The sequence below is a fragment of the Paralichthys olivaceus genome, chromosome 4, assembly GCF_024713975.1.
Source record: "Paralichthys olivaceus isolate ysfri-2021 chromosome 4, ASM2471397v2, whole genome shotgun sequence".
NCBI lineage: Eukaryota > Metazoa > Chordata > Actinopteri > Pleuronectiformes > Paralichthyidae > Paralichthys > Paralichthys olivaceus.
In genome coordinates, this window is record NC_091096.1 from 6,799,340 (window position 1) to 6,825,000 (window position 25,661).

Genomic DNA, 25,661 nt, shown 5'->3' on the forward strand with positions numbered 1-25,661 from the left:
GGTGTAACTTTATACTGTTTTAACTTTATACTGTTATAACTTTACACTTTATACTGTAATAACTTTATACTGTTTTGACGTTATACTGTTTTAAATGTATACTGGTGTAACTTTATATTATATACTGTTATAAATGTATACAGTTTTAACTTTAAACTGGTGTAACTTTATACTATATACTGTCATAACATTATACTGTTATAACTTTATTCTGTTTTAACTTTATACTGGTGTCACTTAATAATTTATACTTTATACTGTTATAACTGTATACTGTTATAACTTTATACATTATACTGTTATAACTTCATACTGTTTTAACTTTATACTGTTATAACTTCATACATTATACTGTTATAACTTCATACTGTTTTAACTTTATACTGTTTTAACTTTATACTGTTTTAACTTTATACTGTTATAACTTTATACATTATACTGTTATAACTTCATACTGTTTTAACTTTATACTGTTATAACTTTATACTGTTATAACTTTATACTGTTTTAACTTCATATGTAAACTAAACACTGATGTCTAATGTTTCACTTCATGTGGCAAGTTTTTACATCGTCATCAGCCAAAAAAGACAGATAAAAAAGATATGAAATAGTAAATATTTGTTCCTGTAAACAGTGAGAAATCGATAATCTAATAAATCTAAATAAAGCTTCATCTAATTACGTTTTGAAAAATCAAAATATACAGAGTTATTATTATAGTAGTAGTAGTATTTACGGTGGAAGAGAGAGCTTAAAATATTTAAAGGTCCAGTGTGTAAAATTTAGGTGAAATGGATCTATTGGTATAAATTGAATATAAAATAATCCTAGTAATGTTTTCAATAATGACATGACAGAGAACCTGTCTACCATTGGTTCTCTGTCATGTTTGGAAGGGGAGGGTAAGGTTAGGGTCAGCTGCAACACGCAACTTCACCACTAGATGTCACTGAATTCTACACACTGAACCTTTAAATATAAAGGTCCCATTCTGTGGTAAAGACAGATGGTTACAAACTTAATCTCACACACTGGACCTTTAAATATTATGTTGGGGACACAGATTTGGTGAGATGATGTCTGAAGATTGCGTCAGAAACTGCTACGAGTTGTTCTATTAGTAAAAAACACAAAATAAGACATTAATGCGTCATGTGACTGCGTGATATTTATCAACGTTGAGCTCGTGCTACAGCTGCAAGTACTATGTGCGCTGACGTCATCCAACGTGACCGGAAGTCTCTCAGTCATCTGAGCCACAACAGCGTCTGCAGCTACGACGGTCAAAGGTTTGTCTGTTAAAACCTGAGGTTTTTATAGTTTCATCTCAGACATCTTCTGTTCCACCAGAACAACACACCGTGAGCTGACACAGGTTTATGGGGGTTGTTATTTGGATAGCTGTCAATCCTCGTTAGCTAGCTAGCTAGTAAACCAACACCCCTTCATTATGTTTAACGCTTGAAATGTCAGGCTATAACCAGCGACAGTTACTTTACGTTCATGTTGACGGTTCGTGTGATTGTGAACGATGAGTGTGAGATATCGTGATAGGGTGTATTCAATGCTCAAGACACGTTTACTTTAAGCTAGCATGAGCTAACAGTCCGAAGCTAACGTTAACGACTTCCTCTCAAAATTGGGCTATTATCTGTCAGATTAAACAAGTTGTGGTGGAAGAAGGACTCAAAATATTTACTTAGGCAATTCAAAGTTCTAATATTGTTGTATACAATGCTCTGTTTCAAGTCCTACATTTATAAATCTTTTATAGCAGAGTAACTGAGGTTTTCCACTACAAGGTACTTTTATTGTGTAATTTTCCAGGAACCTGAAATATGATGTCATATGTTGCATTTGTTTCATAATCGATCGATTGTTTTGCCTACACATTACCAGAGAATAGTGAAAGATCCCTGTTTGTTATGTTTTCCCCTCAGACCAAGACGACATTTTAAATCTTGTATGAATCGAATATTTCGTGCCCAGATGTTATTATCTCCAGGCGCTCTGCTGTTAGTGTTGTTGAATTGTTCAAACTTTCATGTTTTTTCTTGTGGTCTTACATAAATTCTTGTCTCAACTCCACAGATGGCGTACCCTAAATCCCACAACCCGTTTGCAGATGATGACGATGAGGAAGGCTTTAAACCTAAAAGTCGGGGTTTCGATGATGACCCCAGTGATAGTGGGTTGAGTGACGCAGAGAGGAGGCAGCGATACCTGCAACAGGAAGTGATGCGTACAGCTCAGTCTGCTGTGGACAGCAGTTACCGCTCCCTCGGCCTCATCCACGAGTCTGAAAAGATGGGTGTGGAAACTGCAGAGGTATGTTGGGCAAATCAGCTTTTCTCCAGCACACAAAGAATCATATTGACTCTGAGAGGTTAACAACCAACAAAAAGTTCTTATAGTATCTCTCACTCTACCCTCTCTCTCTCACACACTGGTTTTGTCTCTGTAGGAGCTGATGCGACAGGGTGAGGCTCTGAAGAGGACAAACAAGATGTTGGACCACATGGATCAGGACCTGAAGACCAGCCAGAAGCACATCAACAGTATAAAGAGCGTATGGGGCGGCCTCGTCAGTTACTTCAAGGGCACGCCAGAGACAAAGCCACCACCTGAGCAGCCTAATGCCTATCAGGCCAGTGACAAGTAAGGTTCTTAACCATGGCAGAGAAAACTGGTTTTATTATTTTTGCAGTTTCCAGCTACTTGTCATTGACTGTCCTTAATGAGTTAAACAATGCTTATCTCACTTTCTCATGCTCAGATTAGAGAACGCCTTGTCTGGCAGCAAAGACGTTGAAGATAGGTATCAAGCCAGCCACCCTAACCTAAGAAAGCTTAACACAGGAGGTAAGAGATGTTTACACAATGATGTCTGCAATGGCATAACCATACCACAAACTGGCTGCCACCATTTTGAATTTCTGTGTTTTAGGATTTGGAGCTTCGGCATCAGTAGATGACAGCTCATCTCAAAAGAACGGTCACCCTCAGAATAGACACCTTAGGGAGGCCCACCAGACCCTCGACAACAATTTAGGTAAAAAAAAAAATTTTTTTTTTCATAATACAAAGTTTTTTGTGGAACAGGGTGAAGATGTAATTCTCATCTTAAAATGATGGTGTTTTATTTACTATAATTTACCTTACACCCAAACACCATTACAATAAAATGGTTTATTCTGTCAAATTTTGAAATACTGTGAATCCTAACATAGCAGTGTATTACTGAATATTCTCAGTCAAGTGTGAAATGTTTTGTGTCGTACAGTTTAACTAGAGTCAGATATCCTTTCTGTGAATGACTTAGATGATATGTCTGATGGCTTGAGAAGACTAAAGAACCTCGGGCTCGGACTACAGAGTGAGATTGAGAGCCAGGACGACTCCATTGATTCTCTGCTTAATAAAGTGGACAAGATGGACAGCAAGATCCTCAACACGAACAAACAGATTAAAAACCTTAAATAAACAAACTCAGACTCACCCTACAGAGACAAGAACAAGTCAACATCCTCACTTTTCCATCCTGGGCTTTGTTGAATACACATGTTCTTTGATTTAATCTTTTTTTAATGTACTGGAATATGTAACTAGCAGATAAACAAGTGGATATGTTTTTATTCAAATCAATTTCTTCTTGAGTGACATTCCCTTTTCTTTTTGAATTTGTTCATAAATCTGAGATTGTCTAGGTCCCTTCTGTCCTGTGCACACTTGCACATGCCTCCTGGAACATCCTTAAAATGTGATTCATCTACTTGGTTGCTATGAAGGGAAGACTATATCATGTTTATTGGATGTAAAGCAGCGTTTGATCTGATTCATCTCTCTTAAGCTCCTCTGCCTTTCTGTCTCAGTGTAGTCAGCTGAGTTTTCACTTGTTGTGTGATAAGAGCGCCAGTTTGATCAGTTTTTGTGTGTATGATTCACATCCTGGACCCGCCTCCACATTTGTACAAAAACACTTTGCAAGACTCACTTGACCACCTTTGCCTTACATGTTACATGCATGCACAGTAGAATATCTGTTGGGGGTGTCTCCACTGGTACATCTAATTACAATTCTTCAGTTTGATTTAGACTTTATGTTCGTGTGCACATGTGCTTTCAATTGCTTTATATACGATGTTGATATTGATAAACTCTGTATCACATTAAATCCTGCAGACTGTGATGGATTGAATTGAGTAGTTAGCTTTAAGTTAAAAGCTCTTGAAACTGATGGAACATACATAATATTATAAATATAAATCATACCCAGGATAAAATGTCATAGGTGAGCAACTACATGAATGTTTTCAATATAGAAAAACAAAGGTTATTCAGATAAAACTATTAAGAAACTGTTTCTTTTTATCATGTTAATCATGTATTTTAATTAAAACCACATACTCAATAAAAGTATAAGGGAATTCTCAGGTGTCACAAAAGAGTTTGGAAGGAAGTCAAAAGTACCACAAGGTGGCGCCACAGTTGTAGAGTTGAATTCATTTACGATTAACTTCTGTAGCAATACACCAGAGTTAGCGTTTATTAACTCAAATATATCACAGCTATTGGTTTGCATTGAAATTAGAGCCCTGAAATACATAAGCTGGGTGAATTTTAATAGAATAATACATTTCTATCTATCAGCACAGCTGTTGCAGCTGAAAGTAACTGATTATTTCCCCTGAAGGGATCAGAACAGAGCCACATTACTGTATTATCTTCTTTCAGCCTTTTAAAAGAGTATCATACTTTACTGTTATTGAATATTCTACTGGGATTAGTCTTTTATAATGATGCATGATTCTGTCTGAATATGCCTTTGCCTCAGGTTGGGTGTGTTTTTACTCTACTGGTACCAGCTGTGTTGCTGTGTGTTGCTCAGGTCCTCATGTCCAAGTGTCTATTCATTATCATTCCTCTGTGTTGGACCAGCTGCTCCCACACAGACAACAAGCCTTCATTAGGATGACTTGCTAATTACAGTACACACGTCCCCCAAAACACACACATACACAACACTGGGGCTGCGGCAGAAGAAAAATGGGGATACCGGGATATCCAGGGCCCCCGAGCTGAGGGAGGCCCCTGCATGTCTGGACTGAAAAACACATATTTGTGACACCTCTGGCATATTTGTAACTATTGCATGTTTTGTATTTGTAGTAATATATTTGATCTATATTTAAAACAAAACTTATCTGAATGAGTGAAAAGCAAAACAATCAAACATGAAGTTGTATATTCCTGCAAGAAACATGCAGGAATATAAATCTAAGACGGTTTTTGCTGCAGTTACTGAAACTAAATTTGAGATTTTGAGCATGTTTTAATTTCAAAGGAACAGAGAAGAACTTTTTATAATCCATCACAACCTTGGAGGTTTTACTTTTGTAGCTCCAGGGCAGAAATGTCTTGAATGTGTGTCTCAAAGTTTGACCATCTTTTTTCAGAGCAGTGACTTATTTCCATGAATTCAGTGGAGCCTCTGTAATGTGATTATTGAAGATGGTTGAACTTTGGCTACAGATCAACGTGCAGTAGAGTGAAACACAGGTAGAAGTTTCGCCGCACAGCCACCAACACCACCGATAAACGGAAGTCACCTCTGGGTTCTTTCCCTTCACGCCATCCATGGGGGCCGTGAGGGCTTTGAACAGCTGTCTTGTCAAAAGCAAACAGTGGCCGTGCTGTGACAAAGGCCGTCGGTGCTGGAATGCCCCCCTTTTCAGCCAGAGTAATCCCAGAACACACTGCTGTCGGAGCCCATCAGGCACTGGGCCAGAGACGGGCCTTCCTGCCCTTTGGAAAGCGGGTTAGCAGCAGAGGCAGGGCAGCCGGGGGGGGGGGGGGTGAAGCCTGCCTCAGAGGGGATGGACTGACTGGCTGACAGCACTCTATTGCCACTGTTGTAGTAAGAGAAAATAAAGAGTTGTGCTGACTGAGGGGAGTTTGGTAGGGAGCTGGCGGAGAGGCAGAAGGGAGGGAGGAGGAGGGCAGAGAAAGAAGGGAGGGCAGCTGGAGAGATTAATGGAGGAGGTGAAGTTCAAGTGCCTCGGACATGGAACACAAGAAAGAAGCCACGGGCATGAGTCTCTCAAAGGCTGAACATGGAATCGCATATTTGTCAGATCTTGGACCTCTTGCTCTTGCATCTCTCAGGCCCATGTGCTTGTTATCAAGGACATGATAGTTGAGTGGTCAAGTCTTTGTTGTTTTTCTATTTTTCTATTCAATTTTCAGACAAAAACGCAAAATGACATGTGTAAAGCTAAGCACTCAAACGTTTCCCTAATGTCTATTTACCCCAATCATCCTCTTAACCTTCTTGGTTAAACACCAGTGAAAGAAGTACTTTGAGATGATTTGAGCCATCCAGTGTCTCAGCTGCTTGTTTCGTCCGTCCACACATCATATCTGACACTTACATAACGAGAACAAACCCCAAATTGCCGGAGAATGTAGCTCAAATGCTTGATTATACACATTAACCGCCATTTCGCTTGTCCTCATCCCATTTACACCACAGGTAAAAATGCCAGGAATGCAAGAGAAATGTGTTGATGGTCACAAGTTGCGTGTGTTCTCCTTTTAACTGTGAGCCGCTGCTTGTAAACACTGGTCAAACGGAGCAGTGCTGCGCTCACGATGGTAATTGTAGAGGCGAGAAGTCAGAAATGCTCGGCCTGTGCAAAGAAAATCTGTGTTATTGGTAGATCTAACTGCCTTGATGCAGTAAAACACCCACATTAGAAAAATATGACAAGGGAGGGAGGGAAGGTGACAGTATAGTTGTTTATTTTCTTACTAATGGACAGTGTACAGAGTATGCTGCGCTGCACTAATAAAATCATTGCTTGTTTTATAATAAATAAACACACAAACACAGGCACAGACATGGGAGAGAAAGTCACAGAGTTCCAGGGAGGAAAGTGTTTTACTGGCAATACACGAGTCCTCGTATAAAACCAGTGGAACAAGAGATGTGGGGAAATGTGTGTTTTTCAACAGTTTCTCTGAGAGAAAACATGAAGCCAGAGGAGAGAAGAAAAGGAAGAGCAGGGCGAGGAGGTGGGAGGACACTTTGCTGATTATCAAAATGAAGATACTGTTATTGGAATCTAAAAGGTTTTTTGAAAAACAGCCAGTGAGACAAAGAAAACATCAACAAAGCCATTCCTTTCAGTCTTGGCCACAGAGGACAGAGAGAACCAGAGTGAAATTCTCTTAAATGGCTCTTTTTCCTCTCCAACAATATTAGATCTAAACACTAAAAAACATCAGTGACTCACTGTAAGAGGAGGCAGACGTGAACGAGGAAGCTTGATGGGAGACAAAGACACAAATGTAAGCACCTGAGAATCAATACCTGATATTCACCTTGACTTGCTGGCATTAATGTTTTGTTTAAAAAGAAATGATCACAGGGACAAAACTGTAAAAATACACATATATTGGCTTAAGGATTCTAGCGATGGATACAATTTGAACCAGTTTTCAGTATCTTTAACCAGCAGGTGATTTAGGGCCCTGTGAATTACTGGGTGTTTGGTGTTTAAACTGTTGGATACAACAAGTGTAGTTATATAGACACATATACATTACACATAAACAATCAAAAGTAGAAAATGTATAAAGCAAAATAATATATTTATATATTTATACATTATGCATTAACAAATGCATTTGCATTGATGGAGGTAGATAGCAAAGATTGAGAGGTAAAAAGGTATTTAGATGTTGCTGTGCTTTATAGGAGAAAAAGTACATAATGTGGCTGTAAAATCTGAAGTAAAATGCAAGGATTTCTGTGTGCTTATAGTAATAGTTTATACAGTACAGATTATGAGGTGAAAAAAACAAAAAGTGGCAGGATGCTGTTGATCTCCTTGAGTTACCCATCCAGGAATCTGGCTTGGCTGGCAGGGCGCTCCACAGTGAGCAGGAGGCGTCCAGGGGGATGTCGTCCCTGCACACGGATGTCTGGGGTTTGAATGCTCACACAAAGAGCACAGAGTAGGGAGGACAGTGGCAGCCCTCTGAAGACGACTCCCGTACCCAGGAACCATGACATCCTGGGACTGAAGCTGCTGCCCAGAACGTTCTGGGAAATAAAACAACTGTGTCAGACATGTGACGTGTTCATTACACTACACTGCAGACATTAAGTATTGTTCATACTTTATGTGATGTGTAAAAATCCACTTTCTGTGAGAGTTTGAAGTGGTTATTGCAGGTGTCATATTGTTCTGATGGAATAAGTTTTAAATGACATTTTTACAAATGTTCTGGAAGGCATGTCCCTTCTATTTGATCCTAACTACAAGCACAGACCTAACACATATGATATTAGTTTTAACTCATGAGTTCTTAGACTCAGTGGTTGTGAATATAAAGGTATGTTTGAACATTTTTCAGTTATTATCTCTTTCCATTTTTTAAAACCAGTCTGCAGCTGAAAACCGGTCAACTAATGTGAACTCAGTGGATGAATGTATCTTCAGTGTCATGCTGGGTTTACCTGGTGCTCTCCCGGCCGTCCCCTCCACAGAGGTCGGACTTCGACATGGCGTCACTCTGACACTCAGCGCAGACCAGCCTCTCTCTCACAAGCTGAGCACTCCACAGTTTGAGTTTACATGCTGCACTGGCCTGTTTCACCCGCAGGTACACACAGTAACTGCAAGCACAGAGAGAGAAGGACACAATTAATGTATATATTCTCAGCTACTACATAGAAAGAAATAGCGCTAGAAACCTACATCTGCAACCAATGTGTAGCTGAGACACAGGAGATAGATCCAGAACAAATCCTCATCTTTAATTTCCAGATCTGTGGGATGAGTGCATTATGGGCCTTGGCAAAGGTCGGAGTTGTGTTTAGTGCCGTTCTAGTTTCTCTTTGAATTGAGTTTTGGACTTTAATCATTCTGCCTCTACATCAACAGACACAGGCCCCGCTCCACCTCCCTGCTGTTTAATCAATCCAGCTTGGCTTGACTGACGAAAGTCAAGCGGTGATCCAACCCAGCAAGCTGCACTCAACCAAGATTATAAGCAGACAAAAGACAAATAAAAGATGCTGATAAGAGATGTGCTCCATTTGAAGATGATCCAGCGGAGTCACCTGCTGTTCCCTGACATCAACACAGTTCAGTCTGTGCACTGGGAACGATAATAAAGTCTTGTTTTCCTGATCACTGTGTTCTCTGGCAGACACTTTAACCTCCTGCACTATTTATTTTATCTGTGATTTAGTCAGCTGTGACAAAACACTGTGACCCTGTGGGGCAGTTCATCAAAGAAAACCTTCTCCGAAAGAATCCTGGAGATATTGTCCACCAGGAACTTTGAAAAATATATATTCTAATATCATGCAGTGTCAAATCTGATTTGGAGCAAATGTGAATAAAAAGCAGTGAACGATCAAAGTGGACAAGGTCGAGCAAAGTCTTCTAAGAACCTTGAAAGTATATTTTAGGCCTAATGGATTCTGTTGGACGTTTCGCATTAGCATAAGTATTTGGGATCTTTTTTTAAATTATACTGGAACAACAAGTTTAATGACGTTCTATACACATGCACAATATGTTCACACACACACACACAAGGAATTTACCATGTCCCCTCTCTTTATTAGACTTAACAAAACCTAACCAACCTCAAATGCTGTAGATTTTCATGCATAGCACTAAAATACTGTTGTGGCGTTCGACCACGCCACGGGGTTCCCCTCACGACAGCCAGAGACGGACCAGTTCAACCATTGCGGGTTCCGAAACATCTTTTATTAATCAAGGCCAAACTGAACATACAAAACATAACTTAAATGGTCCAGCACTTTCTGCTGGACCTTTGGCTTAACCAAAGTCTCTCTTCCCAGTGTTCTTCTCGAGTCTCAGTGTTCTCTGCGTCTCAGAGCGTTCTTCTGAGTGTTCTCAGGGCGTTTCTTGTGTTCCCCGTTTTTTCCCCCCGAGGCAGCTCTGCTGCCTCCTTTTAAAGTCTGAGGATCAATCAGCTCACAGCTCTCACCTGTGCTGATTGATCCTCAGTGGTGCAGGTGAAGGTGCTCTCTCCGCCCCTTCACCTCCACAACTGTCCTGTCATAATAATTAATTCCTGATAGATTTAATGATTTCCAGAGATTAGAACAGGTCTTTCTATTAAGAACTGCAGGATAACTTCTGAATCTCTGTGAAATATCACTCCTCAGGATAATTTCAGGGAGATAATAATGGCAACTGTACGATCATCATTTCAACTGGTGTAAACGTTCAATTCCCAAGTGGCCTGTGAATGCACCAAGTGTCTGTGCGAAACCTGAACTCTGTATCATCTGTATAATTTCTCACATTTATGAGTAATGTGCTTCCAATCCCCTGATGCTTTGTGCTTCAGTCAAAACAAAGGTTTCCGATGTCCAATTTAATCAGTGTAAAAAGGACGAGGGCCGTCAGGGACCCTGCCAGGATTTTACTCCTCTGCCTCTGATTTTTTTTTCCATCTCTGAGAACATCAGCAATCAGCGCAGGTCAAAGACGACGTCTACGCATGAAGGCCTTACCTTTCACATGGATTAAGGCTGCCTTATCAGTGAAGGTCAGCTCCTGATGCAAATCTTCAGAGACGGGGGTTCATGTTACATAGTCAAAGCAATTTCAAGCGGATGTTCGCTATGGCAACCTTGGCCTTGGTCCTCTCTAATCTTTGGGGGATTTAAAGTGACATTAAAAACCAAGGAAACACTGATATGAAGCTCTATCAGAGAAGCTTCAGTGCAGCCTTGGAGCTCGCAGCTGGAGTCAAACAAAAACAGATATCTGAAATCTGACAGTTTTCTCAAATGAAATCATTGCTGTAAGAATCAGAATTGGGTTTTATTGCCAAGCAGGTTCCCACTTACAAGGAATTTGCTGTGGTATAAAAGGTATATTAATAAAGAAATATAGTAATTAGAGGATTCATATATTATTAGTTATAATTACATCGATAAGAACAAGTTTTTGGTGTTTTTATAAATATGTTTTTGAAATATTTTTGTCGCCAACAAACAGTCTCAGTACACAAGGATCTTTCAACACTTGACACAGTTCAACTGCAATTACTTCCTCTCTGCACTGATTGCACATGAAAGCCGGTCGTACAGAGGAAATCCAGTTGAGCCGGGTCAGTGGCGAGCTGTGTGTTTGTTTGCAGTCTGATAATAGAGGCCTTACCTGGCCTTCTCCTCCTTCATCAGCATGTGTGGTCGTCTCCACGGGTCTTTGAAGTTCCTCTTGAAAGAATCAGGCAGGATCTTCGCCACCTCTGAAAGTCAGGTGCGGGGATGGAGAGGTGGAAGTCAGATAACTTGCACGAGTCAGTGGAAGCAGTAACCTCAAATATATGACTCAAAATGACTTATTATATAATCGTTTATTAATTCATTACAGTGATGTGATGTGCAGCGGAACTCTGGGTTCAACGGAAGTCTTTCCTGGTAAGTGTTAATTTGTGTTCTGGTGTTTCATTACCAGAAAAGTGCTTCAACATAGAGAACATAACGGAGGCATTTGACACAGAACAGCTGGAGATAAGGCTTCGGAACAGATATGCCCAGATGTGTTGCTTAGAGTAAAACCAGAGAGAGAGAGGCATACCCCAGAGAATACTGAAATGTGTCAGACTCAGAGCAGGAGTCGGCGCGTGCATGAATGCACGTGAACATAGTTAAAGTCATGTTCTTACCTTTGGCAGTGCTGCATATGGCGTTGTTTCCGAAGCATCCTCGACGCTGTTTGAGGTCTGGACAGGGCGTGCCTCCGTTTCTGGGGGGAACGGAAACTTGGCGACTCCTTTCTGTGCTGCCGACTCCACACGGAGATGTGCATGATGACCAGGGACCCCATGATCCCACCACACAGTCAATGGCTGCTAGGGAAGCAGGAAAATACACAGATCACCTGAGGGGTTTTTGATAAACAGCAGCAGAAACTTAAATTAAAAAAAACATAATCTAATCCCTCTTCTTGTTTTTGGTTAAAGTTTGGTTCAATGTTTTGATCTGGGTTTGTTTGTCTGTCTGTTCAGATTTAGGATTATGAAAACACAGGATGGATTACCAGGAAACTTGGTGGAAGGATGTGATATGGGTCAAGACAGTAACATTTTTCGATGTTTTCATCAAGTTCCAGGGGAATAATTCATTGTAGATGAAAAAAATCCTGAATATTTGGGGAAGTGATATCTTTGAATGTGTTATTTGGTGCAGCCTGATGGAATTTGAAGGGACTGTTGGGCCGTGGAGGAGGTAAAGGTTCTACTGAGTGTGATTCTAATTTCATTTATTTCAAAGTTTAGTGTGAAGTGTAGAAGACAAGCTCCAGCTGTGTTAGCATTACACGTCTTAAATGCTGAAGAATGAATGCTCCCTTACTCCAGATAATTCATTCCCTAATCGGTCCTGCCATGTCTTACTGCATGACTGAAAGTGTGAGCTGCAACACATACCCAGATAAAGGCCTGCATGACATTGCACTGAGCATTTACTCAGGTGCATGGGTGCACAGGGACCCGGGTCATTACCATCGACTAATGTCAGACCAGCCCAAACCCCAGACTCAGGAAGTCTGCGACCCAGGTCAGATGGGTGGGGGGGGGGGGGTCTAATTTTGCATCCTGTGTTTCCTTCTACCCCACACTTACACACACATACACACACAAATACAACATGACACATAAACACAGCAGCAGCAATCAGGCTCTCCTTGTTCAGTACGCATTACATGGCAATTATATCAGGCTAAGAGGAAGCTGTATTAGTTAGATGGCTCCTCTGATCAAAGCCACAAGTCTCCAGCTGTAATCAGGCCTGGTCCGACACACACATATTTAATAGTGACAAACATTTAACGGCCTTGTTTTAAGGAGGAAGTGCAGCCTTAGTGAGCTGATAAACAAAGAAGGACAAAGGCTCTGGAGTGCTTCCACACAAATCAATACATGCAAATAAAGCATGTGTAACACGAGACAGGTTTTTCATGAAGTTAGTAGAATGGTCCTTCATATTTTCATGAAAGCAGGTGATCACAGTTTGAAGTTTGAAGCTTGAAGAAAATGGAGATGATGAATACTGTACACAACAACTGAATGTAATCCGATTAGTCTTTATACTCTCACCCTCACCATGCAACGCTGCAAGTGTTTAAGTACGTGTGTGTGTGTGTGTGTGTGTGTGAACAGGAGAAAAACCGAGAGAAAGGGAGCTTTCAAGGTACCGCCTGTTCAGTTCATTCCCATGGTCCCGTTGGGGTTTCGGAGGGGGGGGGTGGCTGTCTCAGTGACACAGCCGATCCACAAAGCCACTGTGGAATCTCTGCATTCCTGCACATTAGTGCTGCCCACCTGACACTCGCCTTTCCCAGATCACCACACACACACACACACACACACACACACACACACACACACACATACACACACACACATACACATCGAAAACAAGTCCTGTCAGATGAACCCACCCACTTGGACTTGTTCCATCTTCAGTCATCGCCCTAAAACCCACAGACGAACACGTTTCTCTGTGTAGAGTGACATGAAGTTTCTTCAAGGAACACTGAAGGGCGTGATCCCATCAAAACCCCACAACCGTATTAACTTCCTCCTCCTCCTCCTCCTCCTCCTCTTATCCTCTTATCCTTGCTCCTGTCTCCTTGCCTTTCCTTCCCTCTCCTGCATCCTCTGACGTTCACAAGACCAGTTTCTATGTTGCTGTTTCTCTTTCTCATAGTGGGAAGAAAACACAATCAAACATGGCAGAAGTGGTCTTCACAGCTGAGGAAGAGTGAACCAGTGGAGTTCCAGGGCTGTTATCCCTCTGATGGACACAGACGTACATGCAAACAGGACTCAGGTTCTGTCTGGAAGTCTCAGCCTGTCGCCCCCCCAAGTCACCAGAGGTCACAAGGTAATTACCAATCTGTGGTGGTCCACAGCTCTCGCTCTCTCTCTGGTACCACCGCTGCGACAGTTCCACCGAGCACATGATAACCCTGCTGACAGCCTGACACAGCCTGACCCACACTACAGCTCACAGCCACCGGTGTCCCCTGTTTCCATTGTTGAAGAGAAAGTCCCCTGCTGGAAAGTACGCCACCACCTCTGACCTCTGACCCTAATACAGGAAACAAATGGCACTCGTTGTCAGCATGTTAAGCTTTTGTTTTTTTCAATGAGCTGATACTTTTACAACGTGTTTAAAAATGTTTTATCTTGAAGGAGACAGTTTTATCTGTGGATGTGTCTGCTCTAATCTACTGAAGCACAACGTTAACGTAAACTTTGAAACAGTCAAAACACTCAAAAGAAATGAAGCATTTCAATTACATATAAAAGTTCCAAACAACTTTATTACATTTTATTTATTAAGTTAAAGTAAATAAATCAAATTAATTGAGAGTGGTACTTTGCTTTTTACACTGTGATCCTTTAATATGTAATTGAATTACATAAAATTGATGTTTAGGGCTTCATTTGTTTTCAGTGCAAAATAAATGTATTTCACTGGAATTTAAGGCCCTGAAGATGTTTTTCCTCAATCAACTACTTAGTGAGTTAGTGAAGGGATCCCACTGAAACAGTTGAGACTTTGCTTGGACAAAGTTTGTGGCTATTTTCATGGCAGCTGGCAGAGCTTCAGACAAACACCACGTATACTGAAACACTGCGTTACTGAATGTGTATCCAGCATCAGCACTTTTATCTCCCAACTTGTCAGCCAGTTTCCTCTCACACTTGTTACAGTCAGATACTGGTGCACTATCTTGCTTTTTCCCATTTGCATTCCTTTGCTTTTTCTCTCCCTCTCCTTGAATCCTGCTTCCATTTTAGGGTTTCGCGACAAAAGAGGTATCAGTCCTGCCCGCCCAATTTGCTTTATCTTTTTCTCCCTTTATCACTTTGTCCCACTCTCTCCCTTGTTCTTTCTCCTCCATCTGTCTCCTTTTTTTGTGGACCTGCTTTCCACTTTCCCTCCCCCTCCTTGGGCCACCGCCGCCCCCACGTCTCCTCTCTGATGGGACCCAGATGTCGAGCTGCTCTGGAGGACCACTGCACCTCAAAACCTCCACAGTAACCCGGCCTCCCTCCCAAAGGGAAGTGCTGGGCCGCGGTCCCATCAGACAAGCCCTATAATGTTTGGCAACACAATAAGCCTGTTAATAGGGGTGAGGGACTAGGGACTGAGCCCTAATAACAGGTTAGCACATAAATGTTTCCTGTAGACACCTTGAAAAGAGGAGCCAACCAAACCAACTCATTAAAAGGATTCATTCCAAACACAGCTGGGTCAGGTTTTCTGTTGAAATAACAGGACCGAAGGTGATGTTTGCATCACGTCGCCTCCCGACACTTTGTTATAAGGATTATAGCAGCAGACATGGTACACAAACTCGTGCATCCATCCTGAACACTGGCTCCTACCTGCAGAAACATGACGGTAAGCTGTCTCCAGCAGCTGGCCCATTGCAGTCAAGCTTGGCAAAAACATCCACTAGTCATAGCGGTAAAGGTTAAAGAACATGTGGGAAGCGAGGAGGAGGAGGAGGAGGGAGTGAAGGTAGATGGACAGAAGCAAACATCGAGGTATGACAACATACTGTGCCCTGGAGGAAAGGAAGAGGAGCAGAAGAGTCAGCAGGGGAAACAGATGAATGATGAGCAAACCCCTGGTGTATCTGAGGCAGAGGCTACAATATGTCATCCTGCTGTAATGAGAATTACCAGACTCCACTGGCGGCAGGGAGAGGAGAGGAGTTTGTGAGGAGGAATGAGGAATTACGGACTCGCTGTAAAGCAGAGATGAAAATAATGTGATAAAAAAGAAGTAGAGTATAATTCATTCGTGACATCCAGTGCTCGAAACCTTTGTGGTGTTTTTAGTTCATCCTCTTAACCTGCCTCCTCCTCCACTTCTGCCTCAGACAGTCATTTCCTTTATTTGCCAGAATGCCCTTTAGCTTCCCTCAGTGACCCGGTAGCTATAGAATAGGGCAAAGAAAACAAGAGCCCAGAATAATCTAGCCCCCGAAAAAATGTCTCACATCTGGTGTTGAAGATGCAACTCAAATGTGCAGCGAGGCCTCTGTCAGTAGAGAAATAAACATCTTCTCAACAATCATTTATTTGTCCATACGTGACTCTTTAGTTTAAAACTTTTCAGCTCAGCAGGGAAGTTTAATAACTGTTAATTGTTAAACTATTTTGCCAAGATTAAAAAAATACACAGTCACAGTTTGATCTTCACCAAATTGCACACACTTATAAATACCTAAAGATGTGGGGTTCTATTATCAATACCCATGAATTATCATAACGCCACGATGGTCAAATCCGCACATACATTTAATGGATTATTTTCCTGCATCCTTCCACCATGTTTCGTGATAATCCATCCAGCAGTTTGTATAATCTTGTTTACGATCTGGACAGGGGGGAAATATACATATTGTTATAGATGATAACCAGAGTTAACTTGACTGTTGACCTGAAAGACAGCAAAGCTCTGCAACTCATCCCTATAATTTCCAATGCATCCAAAAACCTTTTTAACATGTTTCCACAAACACCAAACAAACACCACCGTTCATTCAAGTGCAGAAATAATTAATTCCCTTTCAGAAAGTAACGTATGCCCATCGATGACAATTTAAAAAAAACACAGATTTTTGCCAGAATTGCAGCAAAACGTGAGTTGTAGGGAGGATTGTTTTCCCTTTAAACATTCCAGCACGACTCCTCACAGCTCTTAACAGCAACAACTTCTGACTTATGTCTGCTGCCATGCACAGGAACATCCTCCGCACTGTTTACTCACAGCACCACATTCCTGCCAAATACTTCATTAGAGCAACATCTGCAGAGAGAACGGTATCGCTCTCTGAAGAGCTCTGAGAGTTTAGGTCCAAGTGGTACAAACAGTCTGCTGCTGCATTCTCTGTCTCTCCTCTGATGTCACCCACTCCACGCTCTTTGCTCGGCTTCAGCTGACACGTGTTAATTACAGACTGTGACAGACGGCACACAGTCAGACTCCTTGATGCGTTACAGAGCCGCAGGATCAGCATCAGATAAAGTCTCGGTGTAATGTGGGTGAGAAAATATCAGGTTGTTTTGATGGAATTGAGCCAAGCCACAAGATGCATGCTGTGTTTACACTGTAAAGATGCTCCGGAAGTCAAGGTGCTTGCGTTGCTCGTGCTCATTGGTCCATACAAGGTTCAAAGGTCATGGTCGACTGACCATAACTCGTGTTCGTTCCAGACCGCAAAAGCCTCATCAAAGTCTTTTCTAAGCACTGACATGACTTTCAGAAATTATAAATAATTATATTGAGCATATATTTCTTGATTCACAGTAACCACATGTGTCTGGAAAACACTGTTCAACCTGTAACATCTGCATGGCACCATCATGAGACTATTTTCTGAGCTGTATCACATCGGAGCGACGCAGCCCTGATCTGGCACGTGATCAAACCGATGCACATGGCAGCCGTGAGCTGACCTCTGAGGGACCAGCTGCTGTTGAACGATACAGTGATGACTCAACACTGACCCGAGGTCCTTTTCCTGCGCTTAATCTGTTCAGTTTCGACTTGGCAGACACATGGGATGAATAATGTGATACCTGGAGTCCACTCAGCTGGATGATGAATACTTTGACTGAGGACACCATGAGAGCAATGCGAGAGTACGTGCACTTATGCGGAGAAACTTTACTTCAAGAAGCATAAATACAACTTTGTGTTTGTGCAATATTACCTATTAAATGGAAAATGTTAGATTGTCACAGTTTCTTAGAATTTCTGCATCTGAAGAGCTATTCTTGTGTCCTTGCTTCTTTTTCTATCTAAAATTGCCGCTTGATAAGAAAAGTTAAATGATGCTTCATGAGATGGAATATTTCTCTCTTTTTCATTCTACAAATACAATAACAAAAAAATCAGAATTGGGGCTTTATATTCCCTTCAACATACAGATTTGTTTTTACTGAAATGAAGACATCATCATTTAATAAAGCCATATGCTACATAAGACAAGTTATAATGTGAAGTATCGAAAGAAAAGTCATTAAAATGTGCGAAATAATATGTGGTTTTAGTCGGGGATTAACAGGTGGTTCAGATATTGTTGCAGATAGGTTTGAAAAAGTGTATTAGTACTTCCATCGCAGTATTTTGTACACACTTCTCAGTGATTGATTTAAGCCTTTTCACCTCTCCAACACATATCCAGGTAAACAATGTGTAAACTCAATGTGCCTAAATAGAAGGACTGCTTTAAAAAGCTCTTTAACTCGTCAAATGTCCCTGCAGGTGCTTGTTAGTGTGCACTTAAGGTGAGGGTCACACCCTGAGTGCACTCATACACATAATGTCCTTGTGAACTTGAGATGTTTCAACGTTCTGTATAAGAACAGCTTCAGTTACAAGTCTGACTGTTTCCCGTGTTACATCTCAGACACACAGCTCGGCTTAAATCCTGACCATCTTTGGCAGTCTGGTTTCCATGGTGTCCGCTCCCTCATTTGTCCTTATATAGCAGCAGCCGGGATGCTGAGGGAAGAAGTTACCTTAACTCACATATTAGGAGTCTGAGAACTACTTTAATTTCATGACTCAAAGAAGCGTTTATATTTGGTTTGTTCTTTGTTGTGATCACTCACTCCACTGTCCAGCACTTTCAGGTTGTGCAATTTGTAGCTTTGATGTGAAGGCCAAGGGTCAAGCCTACAAACTTGAAAACACATAAACACAAGCTGCTGGTGGAAAACACTGAACCATGAAGACAGCAGATAGCCCTCGAATGGTCATCTCTGGCTACCCACTTAAAACAAACAGCTATAATGGGCGCACTGGAGACAGCTATGTGTAGTATGTCTCACTGTCTCTGTGTCACCTCACTGCCAGCCGTCTCTGGCTCTAAGTGGACAACAAGGAACAACAAGTGTCTCTGGACAGGATACACATTCTCTACAGCTCATGATGTTAACTGTAACAAAAAGTACCTGAAGTTATTTGACGTCAGATTTATAGAACAAGCAACTCACCAGATATTTGGCACACACGCTGATAGTCCTCGCAGCAGTCTCCGGTCTTCTGACAGTAGGTATCACAGTAGCACACTGTTTTTCTCTTGCTGTACTCGGAGCAGTCGTTATTCCGGCCGGTGCAGCAGTTCGGGCTCTCCCTCTCCCTGCAGCCCGCGTCCGCCCCTGGAACAATCTCCGCGCAGAAAAACACCAAATATCCACAAACGACGAACCCAAGACGCGCCGAGCTCCATCCACGCGCTCCCATGACGGAAACTTCTCTGGGTCCACTTGCTCCACGCGCACGCACTCTGCTGGTGTATCCTTCACTTTGGGTCGTGCTTGAAACTAGATTACACTATCACGTCGAAGATTATGTTTTCTATATAGAATCCAAGCACAACATGGTCCTATTCACGAGGAGAACGAGATGACTGCTGCGTTGAACAACTGATGCGTAAAAGTGGAGCTTGTGTGCGCACCAGCTCTCCTCCTCTGTCGGACACCGCCCCTTGGAGCTACTGTTGGTTATTGGGAAAGACTTACAGTACAACCTCTCTCTCTCTCTCTCTCTCTCTCTCTCCCTATTGGGCTTGTTTGCGCAATATGTCAAAAACAAGCACAGAATCAAGTTATATAATTTCTAACAATGTATTGCACCACTAATATATGCAAAACATACACATATATAGACATTCATAGTGACTTGCATTGTTGCACCAAAGCTGGGACGACCAACATTTCAAGGAATCCAAAACTGCTGTGAAAAGACAAGTGCATCTCGGGTGTTTTCACTACAATTTCTGCAGGAAGCGATGTGAAGACACCTCAAACCTTTGAGTTCAGTCTGAGCTCCCTGTCAGGAAAACACATTCAGCACCACGGACAGCGGCGCGGCCACTTTATAAAAAATAATAATAATTAAATAAAAGAGAGATTCACCGGAACAAGGTTCAGTCCGCAGGAACTTGAAGAAAGTGAAGTGGTCCCTGCTGAGCTGCAGCATCAAACCCATCTCCACTGATCCCGCAGAAGTCAGCCTATCGAGAGAAAGACTGGAGAACAATAAGATTACTTCCACTTCACCGGCTCCGAGTGAATGGAGGCTGTGGAGGAGAAACTGAGCTACTGTAAAAGAGCAGCAGCACGAGAGAGACACAAGACAACTTATATCCAGATAAGTGGTAAAACAAAGATTAGATTTGACAATGTTTGAATATCAGAGGTTGCTGGGAAAGTGTTAAACATTAGATGCACTGCTTCATATACTCTATAAGCAAATATTGTGTAAAAACACGTATGAGATATATGGTAGTGCAATGGTTGGGGTCTGAACCCCCATCCCCCAAACACCCAGTGGGGTAAGAAGGCTTTTCTTTACATGTCAACCTCTTTGGGATCTTGGAAAATAAGGAGGAAAATGTTTTTTTTAATTCACATTCATGTAAAAAGTTGTTGTGAGATCACAAGGAGATTCTCCTTCATTTAAGTGTTGCCATATGAAACCATCACTTTATCTCAATTACACCGAAAGGAAGAAATAAAGATCCTGTGTGTTACTGATCAGTTGTGAAAAATAGAACATCTATAACCAGAAAAGTGTTTTCTTTGTCTGAGGGCTCCCAAGATGTGATAGTTGTTCAATAACTAATCACTTTTTTGCTCACATCTGGATTGTCCTGATTCCTCAAGTCTCAATGGTTAAGAGCCACTGACGTATACGTTTAATGAGCTGTTGTACGTTTGATTCCTGTGAGTCTTAACTTGATGAGATTTTTTTTTTCTTTCTCACTTTTGAAACAATGTCTCCAGCAGCAGAGGGGAGAGATGGGGGAGGAGGGGTGATGATGTTAGGATGAAGAGGGGGATAGTGGGGGCTCGGACCCTCCTCATAAAGACCTATTGTACAGATATGAAGGGAGAGAGGAGGCGTCTCTCATCACTGATGTGAATGTGCCAGAGGATGAAGGAGGGAGAGGATCACAGATGTGTTTGAGTCTCTGGCAACAGCTCCCCCTAGTGTTTAAAATGGATCTTATCATATCTATTTAAGTCTCACCACTTCATTCTGTCATCTCAGATTCTCTCTCTCCTTATTATCAACCATTATTCTGCTGTGTGGTTCACTGATGCTCCACCGTCCGACGCCTTCACACCTTCACACCTGTGGAGCAAAATAAACAAAGTAAGTTTCGTGGGCACTTTACTTGCAAATATTATATATTGTAATCTTCATAGATGACTATGGGAGAGAGTGAGAAGAAGAAAATAACAGCCAGGCTTCATGCTTTCATGTTTTCAGATGCCTTTTTAATGAGTTTTAAAATCCCCTCCCACAACAAATGACTTTACATTAAGCACACACTACAGACGATGTTTATTGCACGAGATTCATCCTAAAGAACCACTCACACATATACACACATACATGAAATACATTGATCTTCAATAACAATATCATTTTCTCTTGGTCTTTTGGCTGTTTGGAACACAAGGATTTTTTTTTTTTTGGGCCAAACAGAAAAATACAGTAAAGGTGATTATTTCAGCAACATGGGAATATAATCCATCAGTGTTTTAATACAATCATTATTGAAAGACACATATATTCTAACTGTATTCACATCACCAGTGATGAAACAAAGAGGAATAATATACCTTATTATAAAAACAATAAATAATATATGTATGTATATACAACTGAGCTACAGAATTAAAACAATTCTACAGTTTAACAGGTCGCTCATGAAGATATTTCTGAAGTAGCATTTGCAGACAAACAGAAAAGCAAAAGGCACATAAGTGAGAAAAAAAACCCCAGAATGAACTGGCAATGGATTTGAAAACAAAGTGATTTTCAACCTCTTTGGTGGGAGACCCCTTTAAAGATAAAGAAAACATTGCTGATGTGCAACCCCATTAATGAAAATAATAAACCTAATATAAGTAGAAATATATTTTTCCCGGTGTTAGAATACAACCTGATTATCACGCTTCCACTGAGGAGGAATCAAGGTTCAAAGTTACTTAGTGTGTAAAATATTTTCCAAATGATCGAAAACACCTTTAAACCCAGACCTGATAACAGAAAGAAAACTTGACACAAGTGGCACAAGAGTAAATCTCTAAAAGTCTCTGAAGCATCTGCATCTTTCAATAAATACATTTATAAACCATTTTATGAATCATAATAATATTTTCTCTTTTCTGGTTGAGATCATTAGACTCAGAGATGTGTTCTCACTCTGAACACACCTTCACAGTATAACAGGTTGGCATTTGGCACATGAATAAAATATATTATATATATTATAATAAAACTTAAACACTGATATTAAACTAAATAAGAATCTGCGCTTTATAAAAATAATTGGCATATTATAAATGTAAAATCATTCTGTTAAAGGCTTAATTATGGAAGTTACCACAGTTTATGTGAGCTGCAGTCTGGCTCCTTTGAGTTTAAATAAACATTTTGAGGAGACAGAGAGCAACAATAACTCAAGACAATCCAGTATGACACCTGTATACTCACAGGAAACATCAGTAAACCAGCTGTGAAAGGTGAAAAATAATATTCTTCACAGAGGGAATATTTTACAAAGCAGGTTTACAAAGACAGTGAACCAGATAACTTGAAAAATGTGATGAAATATCTGCAAACTTGTTCTTTAAAAGAAGTCGTCAAGGAATCATGTGAAGCATCTTTTTCAAAGTTATCTGGCTGATCTTATAATCCCACTTTGTAAAGCTGACCCTTGGTTTTATCAGGTGTTCTGCAGCTGTCCAGATGTTAGCGACGCTGAGCCTCTGTCAGGCGTTCTTTCTTCTCTTCAGCCTCCCGGTCGGCACAAGACACTGATCCAAGTTCACCTCCCTGTCTCAACCCCTCAGAGGACGTCTGCTGAACTCAGATCTGTGTCTCGTGCCCAGGAGGCCTTTAAGTGCGTCCAGCGGCTCAGTCCGTCTTCCACACCGTATTCAGGACCTTCACCACTTCCTCATAGATGATGAAAACGATGGCCACGTCCAGACACACGCGGCCCAGACGAGGAACTGTGCCTTTATAAAAACTACAGACGGACAGAGACAGAGTGGCGAACGTAAGATATCAGTGTTTATTTGTTGATTTTATTCTCAGTTTTCAGGACAATAAAATTCTGGTTGACCATCTAGGATGGACCATGAGGTTTCAGAGGATAAAATGATTGGATCTAATGGACATTCAGTGTTTTTATTTTAAGGTCAGTACAGATGTCCGATAGACGGGATGAATTAAGGCCACTAGATGCTTCACATGCAGGGTTCACAGCAGAACTTGTAAGCTGAGAAAGCAACGAAGGCTTGTTGTGTTTAAAGGATTAAAGGGAGAAACCTGCTGTGACACTAAGCCAAACAAAGTGGAGGCGTACTCACGCTGCCAAGCCCTCGTGTCTCAGGATCTTCATGGCGCAGTCCAACGTGCTTTTATATTTATGTGCTTCAAGACCCTTCAGAGAGAAAACGAGAGACGCTGTCAGATGTTGAGTTCAAACGAGGACACCAGCAGAACACACGAGGAAGAAACTGTGCTTTTATGAACAGTTTTCATTTTACGTACCTGCATCCGAGTCTTGATGACATCTAGAGGCGTGTTTCCAAACACACTGGCTGCTCCTGCTATGGCTCCGAAGGTTCCGGTCACCAGAGGATTGATGGCTTTGTTGGGGTTGTCACCTGGTGAAGGAACAGGAGAGTCAAGCGGTCGCTTTATCATCACATTACACTGCATTCTTATATAATCCATATTCACTATATATTTCAAAAAAATAAATAAATAAACAATGCAAACAATATGTGCATTTGTGTTAATATTTCCTTAATTGAAGTTCTATATATTTGGTTGTATTTGTGTTTTCTTTTTATTTATGGTTATTTAGGATATGGTTTATGGTTAAAAATTTTTTTATCAAGGCTCGGTTACATTTCTTTGTCACTAGGGATTAGAAAATAAATATTAATCATATAGCAATATTGAAAATTGGCGACGACATCCAGAAATCGTTAAAACACTGACCTTTATACCAGTTTTTGAGAGAGGTCATCACGAAGAAGCGAATAGCCTGGTTGGAGCCTTGTTTGAGGACCGTGGCAGTGAGACCCTGGTACGTTCCTCTTATTCCTGTCCAGGAAAATAAACCAGGATAAAGTCACCAGGCTTCTTTCAATCTCAGTCCACATCCACATGGACTGAACAGTGTGGTTATGGCTACACCACCCTTGTCTGACCAGTAGATGTCAGGTGAACTACATGCGCTCTTTACCCTGAGCCCTGACGATCTCTCTGACTCCGTGGAAGAAGCCCTTGTATTTGGGGTTGGCTGAAGTCTGGTCATGAATGAATTTAACCTTGAGAGATAAGAAATGAAGGGAACAGGACGATCATCAGAAAAACTTGATGCTGCTGCAGAGAAGAGAGACACACGAGCTGGTCAAAACAACATATGTGTTGTCTGGCTTTCTTCAGAGGAACTGAGTTCAGGGAATATACAAGGTTTAATATATATTCATGAATAAACACTTTCAATAAGACAGTATTATGACTGAGAAGTTAAATAAATATTTACTCTGTCTGAGTATTTGCTTTCAGTGCGAAACGTATATACTTTAATCAGTTTATCTCTTAAGATAATAAACTCAGAATCTTCTGACTTATTCTGTGTAGATGATTATTATTACTGTAATGTCCCGGCTCAGAAAGGAACAGCTGTGAGATGTTATAATTCAGGATTAGAAAAACAATATTACTGTTATGTTTATTTCTTTGATAAAACCAGATTGTCCAGAAATTACAAGACACACAAATCACAGTGCGCTGCTGTTTCATGTGCATTTAAGGTGGAGGGGACACTTCCCCATCAGAAATCTGACCACAGATCAGTTTGTAATATACCTTGACAGTTTCCATGGGACAGACGACAAGAACCGCCTCCAGCACCCCGGCTCCGAGTCCACACAGCAGGCCTCTGGTGCTGTCCAGTCGACCGGACTCATCCTTCGCATGGTTACTGAGGAACTCAAACACCCCGAACCTGAGGACGAGAACAGAGTCAGAATTTAACTGTGGGAGAATTCAGTGAATTTGATTTACTAGAGAGGGAAACGTTTGAATTTACATAAAGAGTAAAGAGATTTATCTGACATTTGAAGGTACATATTGTTTACACCAGTCTTAATCACTGACAGCTGAATGTAACATTTGAATAACATTGTGGGTGGAGATTCATTTCTTGTACTGATTTATTAAACCACTCTGTGACTGGATTGATGCAGTTTTTATCATCCAAGACTAGATTCACTTCAATGTGTGTGTTAAATTAAACAATAAAAATAGCTGGTGATATTGCAGAGACTTATGATGAAGTTCCTTTTTTTAATCAAGACATTTTCACTACATGTTTACCAGATGGAAAAAAGGAAACACATCACAAAATAATTACGCGGCAGAAGAGAACACGGATGGACAAAATGTATTTCGAACTGAGATTTTAGTGGAGACAAACTGCTGCGAGTGCAGAACGTTGTTTATTGCTCCTCTGACTTCC

At 41.1% G+C, this 25,661-nt stretch overlaps 3 protein-coding genes across 5 annotated transcripts in view; 1 reads left to right on the plus strand and 2 right to left on the minus strand.

Annotated features, from left to right (window-relative positions):
- The first annotated feature begins 1,048 nt into the window (after positions 1-1,048).
- Positions 1,049-4,177, plus strand: snap29 (synaptosome associated protein 29). 2 transcript variants are annotated; one of them, XM_020098974.2, is made up of 6 exons: positions 1,049-1,292; positions 2,095-2,331; positions 2,468-2,661; positions 2,780-2,865; positions 2,951-3,055; positions 3,326-4,177. In XM_020098974.2, exons 2-6 carry the CDS (start codon positions 2,095-2,097, stop codon positions 3,484-3,486), a joined length of 783 nt encoding a protein of 260 aa, XP_019954533.2. In that variant the 5' UTR covers positions 1,049-1,292; the 3' UTR covers positions 3,487-4,177. The 2 variants fall into 2 exon arrangements, with proteins under 2 accessions (XP_019954533.2, XP_019954534.2); XM_020098975.2 differs by having other exon boundaries at positions 1,238-1,378.
- A 2,610-nt stretch (positions 4,178-6,787) lies between these two features.
- On the minus strand, positions 6,788-19,562 carry LOC109636958 (somatomedin-B and thrombospondin type-1 domain-containing protein). Of its 2 annotated transcripts, none has more exons than XM_020099018.2 (5): positions 19,096-19,536; positions 11,734-11,919; positions 11,223-11,313; positions 8,528-8,686; positions 6,788-8,110 (listed from the first exon to the last, which is right to left on the minus strand). In XM_020099018.2, the coding sequence occupies exons 1-5, from the start codon at positions 19,343-19,345 to the stop codon at positions 8,005-8,007; spliced, it is 792 nt and encodes a 263-aa protein (XP_019954577.2). In that variant the 5' UTR covers positions 19,346-19,536; the 3' UTR covers positions 6,788-8,004. The 2 variants fall into 2 exon arrangements, with proteins under 2 accessions (XP_019954577.2, XP_019954578.2); XM_020099019.2 differs by having other exon boundaries at positions 7,186-8,110; positions 11,734-11,916; positions 19,096-19,562.
- Positions 19,563-21,365: 1,803 nt separating this feature from the next.
- Positions 21,366-25,661, minus strand: part of LOC109648105 (tricarboxylate transport protein B, mitochondrial) — a 17,171-nt gene continuing 12,875 nt past the window's right edge. Inside the window, exons 4-9 of the mRNA XM_069523028.1 lie at positions 25,010-25,148; positions 24,381-24,465; positions 24,134-24,238; positions 23,678-23,793; positions 23,494-23,567; positions 21,366-23,150 (exon numbers count right to left, since the gene is read on the minus strand). Coding sequence (XP_069379129.1) covers positions 23,036-23,150; positions 23,494-23,567; positions 23,678-23,793; positions 24,134-24,238; positions 24,381-24,465; positions 25,010-25,148 — 634 coding nt within the window. The 3' untranslated portion in view covers positions 21,366-23,035. The remainder of the gene's footprint in view (positions 23,151-23,493; positions 23,568-23,677; positions 23,794-24,133; positions 24,239-24,380; positions 24,466-25,009; positions 25,149-25,661) is intronic.

Excerpts from the sequence above, each read along its gene's own strand:
- LOC109636958 (XM_020099018.2), bottom strand. The coding sequence starts at position 19,345 with ATGGGAGCGCGTGGATGGAGCTCGGCGCGTCTTGGGTTCGTCGTTTGT. Across the intron at positions 11,314-11,733 it reads CATATGCAGCACTGCCAAAG|AGGTGGCGAAGATCCTGCCT; the intron begins GTAAGAACATGA and ends CCTGACTTTCAG. Across the intron at positions 8,111-8,527 it reads GACGGCCGGGAGAGCACCAG|AACGTTCTGGGCAGCAGCTT; the intron begins GTAAACCCAGCA and ends TTTATTTCCCAG.
- snap29 (XM_020098974.2), top strand. The coding sequence starts at position 2,095 with ATGGCGTACCCTAAATCCCACAACCCGTTTGCAGATGATGACGATGAG. Across the intron at positions 2,332-2,467 it reads TGGGTGTGGAAACTGCAGAG|GAGCTGATGCGACAGGGTGA; the intron begins GTATGTTGGGCA and ends TTGTCTCTGTAG. Across the intron at positions 3,056-3,325 it reads GACCCTCGACAACAATTTAG|ATGATATGTCTGATGGCTTG; the intron begins GTAAAAAAAAAA and ends TGAATGACTTAG.